Source organism: Oncorhynchus gorbuscha, unplaced genomic scaffold (assembly GCF_021184085.1).
Source record: "Oncorhynchus gorbuscha isolate QuinsamMale2020 ecotype Even-year unplaced genomic scaffold, OgorEven_v1.0 Un_scaffold_3898, whole genome shotgun sequence".
NCBI lineage: Eukaryota > Metazoa > Chordata > Actinopteri > Salmoniformes > Salmonidae > Oncorhynchus > Oncorhynchus gorbuscha.
Window position 1 is genome coordinate 22354 of NW_025748040.1, and position 9061 is coordinate 31414.

A 9061-nucleotide genomic window follows, 5' to 3' on the forward strand; every position below is an offset into this window, starting at 1 on the left:
GGAGAGGGAGAGGAGAGAGAGGAGAGAGAGAGGAGAGGAGAGAGAGGAGAGAGAGAGGAGAGGAGAGAGAGGAGAGAGAGAGGAGAGAGAGAGGAGAGAAGAGGAGGAGGAGAGAGAGAGGAGAGAGGGGTTACTATTGGACTGAAGGTAATCTGGGCTTTATCAGCCTGCTTCGTGAACTGATGGCTCCGAGCCAGAGAGAGAGACACCTCCCTCCTTACCTTCAGTGTGATATCTGTCCAGTAGATCCGGTTGTCGGTGATGTCAAAGTCAAGTGCAGACGCCTCTTTAACCCCGGTCAGCGGGATGGCCACGTTGTTGTTGTTGGTTTCCAAGGAGATGCGTCTGATGTCTGTGTGTCGGGAGAAGAGGAGGAAGGCTTCTGGTACGATGCAGGTGGACAGGTCAGCTATCAGCTCTAGACCAATGGGACAGGCACACTGGACGCCCACCGGCTTATACAGGCATAGGTGGCTACACCCACCATTAGCCTCCGCACACAGGTTGGTACCTGGGAGAGGAGGAGAGGAGGGGGGAGGCAGTAGGAGGAGAAGAGGGGAGGCAGTAGGAGGAGAAGAGGGGGGAGGCAGTAGGAGGAGAAGAGGGGGAGGCAGTAGGAGGAGAAGAGGGGGAGGCAGTAGGAGGAGAAGAGGGGGAGGCAGTAGGAGGAGAAGAGGGGAGGCAGTAGGAGGAGAAGAGGGGAGGCAGTAGGAGGAGAAGAGGGGGAGGCAGTAGGAGGAGAAGAGGGGGAGGCAGTAGGAGGAGAAGAGGGGGAGGCAGTAGGAGGAGAAGAGGGGGAGGCAGTAGGAGGAGAAGAGGGGGAGGCAGTAGGAGGAGAAGAGGGGGAGGCAGTAGGAGGAGAAGAGGGGGAGGCAGTAGGAGGAGAAGAGGGGGAGGCAGTAGGAGGAGAAGAGGGGGAGGCAGTAGGAGGAGAAGAGGGGAGGCAGTAGGAGGAGAAGAGGGGGAGGCAGTAGGAGGAGAGAGAGGAGAAGAAGGGGAGGCAGTAGGAGGAGAGAGAGAGGAGAAGAGGGGAGGCAGTAGGAGAGAGAGGAGAAGAGGGGGAGGCAGTAGGAGGAGAGAGAGGAGAAGAGGGGGAGGCAGTAGGAGGAGAGAGAGGAGAGGGGGAGGCAGTAGGAGGAGAGAGAGGAGGGGGAGGCAGTAAGGAGAGAGGAGAGGGGGGGAGGCAGTAGGAGAAGAGGGGGAGAGGAGAAGAGGGGGAGGCAGTAGGAGAAGAGGGGGAGAGGAGAAGAGGGGGAGAGAGGAGAGGAGAAGAGGGGGAGAGAGAGAAGGAAGAGGGGAGGGGGAGAGAGGAGAAGTGAGAGGGGGAGGCAGTAGGAGGAGAGGGGAGGCAGTAGGAGGAGAGGGGGAGGCAGTAGGAGGAGAGGGGGAGGCAGTAGGAGGAGAGGGGGAGGCAGTAGGAGAGAGAGAGAGGGGGAGGCAGTAGGAGAAGAGGGGAGGCAGTAGGAGGAGAGAGAGAAGAGGGGGAGGCAGTAGGAGAAGAGGGGAGGCAGTAGGAGAAGAGGGGAGGCAGTAGGAGAAGGGGGGCAGTAGGAGGACAGGGGAGGCAGTAGGAGGAGAGGGGGAGGCAGTAGGAGGAGAGAGGAGAAGAGGGGGAGGCAGTAGGAGGAGAGAGAGGAGAAGAAGGGGAGGCAGTAGGAGGAGAGAGAGAGAAGAGGGGAGGCAGTAGGAGGAGAGAGAGAGAGAGGGGAGGCAGTAGGAGGAGAGAGAGAGAAGGGGGAGGCAGTAGGAGGAGAGAGAGGAGAGGGGGAGGCAGTAGGAGGAGAGAGAGGAGAGGGGGAGGCAGTAGGAGGAGAGAGAGGAGAAGAGGGGGAGGCAGTAGGAGGAGAGAGAGAAGAGGGGGAGGCAGTAGGAGGAGAGAGAGGAGGAGAGGGAGGCAGTAGGAGGAGAGGAGAGAAGAGGGGGAGGCAGTAGGAGGAGAGGAGAGAAGAGGGGAGGCAGTAGGAGGAGAGAGAGGAGAAGAGGGGGAGGCAGTAGGAGGAGAGAGAGGAGAAGAGGGGGAGGCAGTAGGAGGAGAGAGAAGAGGGGGAGGCAGTAGGAGGAGAGAGAGGAGGAGAGGGGGAGGCAGTAGGAGGAGAGAGAGGAGGATATAAAGTTTATTCTCTGTCACAGTCTACCACCGACCAAAACTAACTGCAAAATGCAGCCATCAAGTTTGTAGAGTCACAAATTGTGGCTTCCCTGTCCAAATACACAGAGTGGAGAACAGAGACTGAAACTGTGGCTTCCCTGTCCAAATACACAGAGTGGAGAACAGAGACTGAAACTGTGGCTTCCCTGTCCAAATACACAGAGTGGAGAACAGAGACTGAAACTGTGGCTTCCCTGTCCAAATACACAGAGTGGAGAACAGAGACTGAAACTGTGGCTTCCCTGTCCAAATACACAGAGTGGAGAACAGAGACTGAAACTGTGGCTTCCCTGTCCAAATACACAGAGTGGAGAACAGAGACTGAAACTGTGGCTTCCCTGTCCAAATACACAGAGTGGAGAACAGAGACTGAAACTGTGGCTTCCCTGTCCAAATACACAGAGTGGAGAACAGAGACTGAAACTGTGGCTTCCCTGTCCAAATACACAGAGTGGAGAACAGAGACTGAAACTGTGGCTTCCCTGTCCAAATACACAGAGTGGAGAACAGAGACTGAAACTGTGGCTTCCCTGTCCAAATACACAGAGTGGAGAACAGAGACTGAAACTGTGGCTTCCCTGTCCAAATACACAGAGTGGAGAACAGAGACTGAAACTGTGGCTTCCCTGTCCAAATACACAGAGTGGAGAACAGAGACTGAAACTGTGGCTTCCCTGTCCAAATACACAGAGTGGAGAACAGAGACTGAAACTGTGGCTTCCCTGTCCAAATACACAGAGTGGAGAACAGAGACTGAAACTGTGGCTTCCCTGTCCAAATACACAGAGTGGAGAACAGAGACTGAAACTGTGGCTTCCCTGTCCAAATACACAGAGTGGAGAACAGAGACTGAAACTGTGGCTTCCCTGTCCAAATACACAGAGTGGAGAACAGAGACTGTAACTGTGGCTTCCCTGTCCAAATACACAGAGTGGAGAACAGAGACTGAAACTGTGGCTTCCCTGTCCAAATACACAGAGTGGAGAACAGAGACTGAAACTGTGGCTTCCCTGTCCAAATACACAGAGTGGAGAACAGAGACTGAAACTGTGGCTTCCCTGTCCAAATACACAGAGTGGAGAACAGAGACTGAAACTGTGGCTTCCCTGTCCAAATACACAGAGTGGAGAACAGAGACTGAAACTGTGGCTTCCCTGTCCAAATACACAGAGTGGAGTTTAGGTAGCACTGAGCACCGTGAGGTCAGGGGTCAGGCTGTGTTACTTACCGAAGATCTTGTGTACATGTGAAGCTTTGAGCCCCGTGGGGTCAGGGGTCAGGGTTCAGGCTGTGCTACCTACCGAAGGTCTGGTGTACATATGTAGCTTTGATCCCCGTGGGGTCAGGGGTCAGGGTTCAGGCTGTGCTACCTACCGAAGGTCTGGTGTACATATGTAGCTTTGAGCCCCGTGGGGTCAGGGGTCAGGGGTCAGGGTTCAGGCTGTGTTACCTACCGAAGGTCTGGTGTACATATGTAGCTTTGAGCCCCATCAGGTCTGGTAGCTGGTCTATGATGAACTCTCTCTCCATGGTGTGTTTGTGAACCCTCTCGATGCTGCGTCTCTGCCAGTCTGTCCAGTACACATAGTCCCCCAGCAGAGTGAAGCCAAAGATGTGAGGTAGCTTATCTTCTACCAGGATCCTCCTGCCTGAACCGTCCATACACATCACCTGGGGGAGAGGGAGGGGGGAGACAGAGAGGGGGAGACAGAGAGAGAGAAGGGAGAGAGGGGGGAGACAGAGAGAGGAGAGACAGAGAGGGGGAGACAGAGAGAAGGAGAGACAGAGAGGGGGAGAGAGAGAGAAGGGGAGAGAGAGAGGGGAGACAGAGAGAGAGAAGGGGAGACAGAGAGTGGGGGAGAGAGAGAGGGGAGACAGAGAGAGGGCGAGACCGAGAGAGGGAGAGACCGAGAGGGGAGACAGAGAGAGGGAGAGACCGAGAGAGAGAAGGGGAGACAGAGAGTGGGAGAGACAGAGAGAGAAAAGGGGAGAGAGTGGGAGAGACAGAGAGAGAGAAGGGGAGAGAGAGGGGAGACAGAGAGTGGGAGAGACAGAGAGAGAGAAGGGGAGACAGAGAGTGGGAGAGACAGAGAGAGAGAAGGGGAGACAGAGAGAGAGAAGGGGAGACAGAGAGAGAGAAGGGGAGACAGAGAGAGAGAAGGGGAGACAGAGAGAGAGAAGGGGAGACAGAGAGAGAGAAGGGGAGACAGAGAGAGAGAAGGGGAGATTTGATTTAATTCATTTTGAATTCAGGCTGGAGAAAAATGTACAAGTCAAGTGGAATGAATACGCTTATCAGCAGGATAACGCCGCAAGGCCAGGATAACGCCACAAGGCCAGGATAACGCCACAAGGCCAGGATAACGCCACAAGGCCAGGATAACGCCACAAGGCCAGGATAACGCCACAAGGCCAGGATAACGCCGCAAGGCCAGGCAAGGCCAGGATAACGCCACAAGGCCAGGATAACGCCACAAGGCCAGGCAAGGCCAGGACAACGCCACAAGGCCAGGATAACGCCACAAGGCCAGGCAAGGCCAGGATAACGCCACAAGGCCAGGATAACGCCACAAGGCCAGGCAAGGCCAGGATAACGCCACAAGGCCAGGATAACGCCACAAGGCCAGGATAACGCCACAAGGCCAGGATAACGCCACAAGGCCAGGATAACGCCACAAGGCCAGGATAACGCCGCAAGGCCAGGATAACACCGCAAGGCCAGGCAAGGCCAGGATAACGCCACAAGGCCAGGATAACGCCACAAGGCCAGGATAACGCCACAAGGCCAGGATAACGCCACAAGGCCAGGATAACGCCACAAGGCCAGGATAACGCCGCAAGGCCAGGCAAGGCCAGGATAACGCCACAAGGCCAGGATAACGCCACAAGGCCAGGATAACGCCACAAGGCCAGGCAAGGCCAGGATAACGCCACAAGGCCAGGATAACGCCGCAAGGCCAGGATAACGCCGCAAGGCCAGGATAACGCCGCAAGGCCAGGATAACGCCGCAAGGCCAGGATAACGCCACAAGGCCAGGCAAGGCCAGGATAACGCCACAAGGCCAGGCAAGGCCAGGATAACGCCACAAGGCCAGGATAACGCCACAAGGCCAGGCAAGGCCAGGATAACGCCACAAGGCCAGGATAACGCCACAAGGCCAGGATAACGCCGCAAGGCCAGGATAACGCCGCAAGGCCAGGATAACGCCACAAGGCCAGGATAACGCCACAAGGCCAGGATAACGCCACAAGGCCAGGATAACGCCACAAGGCCAGGATAACGCCACAAGGCCAGGATAACGCCACAAGGCCAGGATAACGCCACAAGGCCAGGATTGTCCCCATGAATGGTTCCACCAACAGGACCGTGAATTCAGCTTACTGCCCAGTCACCAGATCTCAATATAACTGAGCATCTGTGGGATGAGATGGAACGAGCTCGTCGGAATAGAGATCCACTTCCTGCCAACTTCACACAACGGTGGGAAGCATTGGAGCTCAACATGGGCCAGCACTGTGGGAAGCACTGTGGGAAGCACTGTGGGAAGCACTGTGGGAAGCACTGGAGTTCAACATGGGCCAGCACTGTGGGAAGCACTGGAGTTCAACATGGGACAGCACTGTGGGAAGCACTGGAGTTCAACATGGGCCAGCACTGTGGGAAGCACTGTGGGAAGCACTGTGGGAAGCACTGGAGCTCAACATTGGCCAGCACTGTGGGAAGCACTGTGGGAAGCATTGGAGTTCAACATGGGCCAGCACTGTGGGAAGCACTGGAGTTCAACATGGGCCAGCACTGTGGGAAGCACTGGAGTTCAACATGGGCCAGCACTGTGGGAAGCACTGTGGGAAGCACTGGAGTTCAACATGAGCCAGCACTGTGGGAAACACTGTGGGAAGTACTGGAGTTCAACATGGACCAGCACTGTGGGAAGCACTAGAGTTCAACATGGGCCAGCACTGTGGGAAGCACTGTGGGAAGCACTTGAGCTCAACATGGGCCAGCACTGTGGGAAGCACTGGAGTTCAACATGGGCCAGCACTGTGGGAAGCACTGTGGGAAGCATTGGAGCTCAACATGGGCCAGCACTGTGGGAAGCACTGTGGGAAGCACTGTGGGAAGCACTGTGGGAAGCACTGGAGTTCAACATGGGCCAGCACTGTGGGAAGCACTGGAGTTCAACATGGGCCAGCACTGTGGGAAGCACTGGAGTTCAACATGGGCCAGCACTGTGGGAAACACTGGAGTTCAACATGGGCCAGCACTGTGGGAAGCACTGGAGTTCAACATGGGCCAGCACTGTGGGAAGCACTGGAGTTCAACATGGGCCAGCACTGTGGGAAGCACTGGAGTTCAACATGGGCCAGCACTGTGGGAAGCACTGTGGGAAGCACTGGAGTTCAACATGGGCCAGCACTGTGGGAAACACTGTGGGAAGTACTGGAGTTCAACATGGACCAGCACTGTGGGAAGCACTAGAGTTCAACATGGGCCAGCGCTGTGGGAAGCACTGTGGGAAGCACTTGAGCTCAACATGGGCCAGCACTGTGGGAAGCACTGGAGCTCAACATGGGCCAGCACTGTGGGAACCATTGTGTTGTACACTCAGTGTCCTTTCTCAGTGAGGCGGCCTAATGATTTAGAATGGGAATCATATCGGTCCTCACAAGGATAGTAAAACAAACGAGTGTCCACAGTGGGGTGTGTTTCACATTCTGGGGCTGTTCTAAAAGAGGGGAACCCGCAGCTAGAGGGGAGGCAGCAAATCAGAACCAGATGTGGCTCTGGCCCGCAAAAACCTTGTTCTAGATCAAAACCTCGTTCTGGAGCAGACCCAGAACCCAGGCTGCCACCACCACCAGCAGACCCAGGCTGCCACCACCACCAGCAGACCCAGGCTGCCACCACCACCAGCAGACCCAGGCTACCACCACCACCAGCAGACCCAGAACCCAGGCTACCGCCACCAAGCAGACCCAGAACCCAGGCTACCGCCACCAAGCAGACCCAGAACCCAGGCTACCGCCACCAAGCAGACCCAGAACCTAGGTTACCACCACCAACCAACCTAGCAGACCCAGTACCCAGGCTACCACCACCAACCAACCTAGCAGACCCAGAACCCAGGCTACCACCACCAACCAACCTAGCAGACCCAGACTACCACCACCTAGCAGACCCAGACTACCACCACCAAGCAGACCCAGGCTACCACCACCAACCAACCTAGCAGACCCAGTACCCAGGCTACCAACACCAACCAACCTAGCAGACCCAGTACCCAGGCTACCACCACCAACCAACCTAGCAGACCCAGTACCCAGACTACCACCACCAACCAACCTAGCAGACCCAGGCTACCACCACCAACCAACCTAGCAGACCCAGTACCCAGGCTACCACCACCAACCAACCTAGCAGACCCAGAACCCAGGCTACCACCTGGGGGTTGGGGGGTGGCAGTTGGCTTCAGAGCAATGCCCCCAGATTAAAACCAACCAACACTAGCCGATGTGTTGGAACATATTGCACCATGATGACATGCTGTGTGAGGATGCCAACTGTAGAAAACAAAGGATGTCTTTGAAACTAGTCGTTTCCATATGGAAGTTAGAGCCCCGTGGAGGGAAATGTAAAGAAGTAGGACTCACATCGACCCCTCCCTGGATTACATCAGTACCCAACACCACCAGTCACCAAGGCTCCACGGTGGCTCAGCTGTCAACACCCCGAAAAGTGCAGAAATTTTACGATTGGGTTTCTGAGGGGGATCCAGCTGGCCATGATGTAGACTAGTCCTCATAGGAGGACCTCACTGCTGCCTGGGCTCTGGGATGAGGTACTGATCCAGCTGGCCATGATGTAGACTAGACCTCATAGGAGGACCGCACTGCTGCCTGGGCTCTGGACTGAGGTACTGATCCAGCTGGCCATGATGTAGACTAGACCTCATAGGAGGACCTCACTGCTGCCTGGGCTCTGGACTGAGGTACTGATCCAGCTGGCCATGATGTAGACTAGACCTCATAGGAGGACCTCACTGCTGCCTGGGCTCTGGGATGAGGTACTGATCCAGCTGGCCATGATTTAGACTAGACCTCATAGGAGGACCTCACTGCTGCCTGGGCTGAGGTACTGATCCAGCTGGCCATGATGTAGACTAGTCCTCATAGGAGGACCTCACTGCTGCCTGGGCTCTGGGATGAGGTACTGATCCAGCTGGCCATGATTTAGACTAGACCTCATAGGAGGACCTCACTGCTGCCTGGGCTGAGGTACTGATCCAGCTGGCCATGATGTAGACTAGTCCTCATAGGAGGACCTCACTGCTGCCTGGGCTCTGGGATGAGGTACTGATCCAGCTGGATCCAACATGTCAACACGGCAGAGGGCTGAAAGTGGCGATAGAAAGACATTCTGAAACACTCATCCATCCATCCTATAGAAAGTAGACAAAGTGAAATACCTCTATCTTGTCCGTCTTGGCGTCGCCCCAGTAGATCATCCGGTCTGTGTAGTCCAGCGCCAGACCATTGGGCCAGCCCAGGGAGGTGTTGACCATCACTAGTCTCTCCGTCCCATCCAGGTCGGCACGCTCAATCTTAGGAACCTCGCCCCAGTCTGTCCAGTACATGTATCTGAAACGACCAGAGAGGGAACAGCATGAGCCTACCAGAGAGAGAGGGGAGAGCCATACCAGAGAGAGAGAGGTGAGAGCCCTACCAGAGAGAGGGGAGAGCCCTACCAGAGAGAGAGGGGAGAGCCATACCAGAGAGAGAGAGGTGAGAGCCCTACCAGAGAGAGAGAGCCCTACCAGAGGGGAGAGCCCTACCAGAGAGAGAGAGCCCTACCAGAGAGGGGAGAGAGCCTACCAGAGAGAGGGAGAGAGCCCTACCAGAGAGAGGGGAGAG

The 9061-nt window shown here is 55.9% G+C and overlaps 1 protein-coding gene across 1 annotated transcript in view; it reads right to left on the minus strand.

Moving 5' to 3' along the window:
* Positions 1–8784, minus strand: part of LOC124028243 (low-density lipoprotein receptor-related protein 6-like) — a gene marked incomplete at its 3' end in the record, with an annotated part of 30334 nt that extends 21550 nt beyond the window's left edge. The window contains exons 1-3 of the mRNA XM_046340356.1: positions 8617–8784; positions 3604–3820; positions 222–511 (exon numbers count right to left, since the gene is read on the minus strand). Of these exons, the coding sequence (XP_046196312.1) occupies positions 222–511; positions 3604–3820; positions 8617–8784 (675 nt within the window). The remainder of the gene's footprint in view (positions 1–221; positions 512–3603; positions 3821–8616) is intronic.
* Positions 8785–9061: the final 277 nt, after the last annotated feature.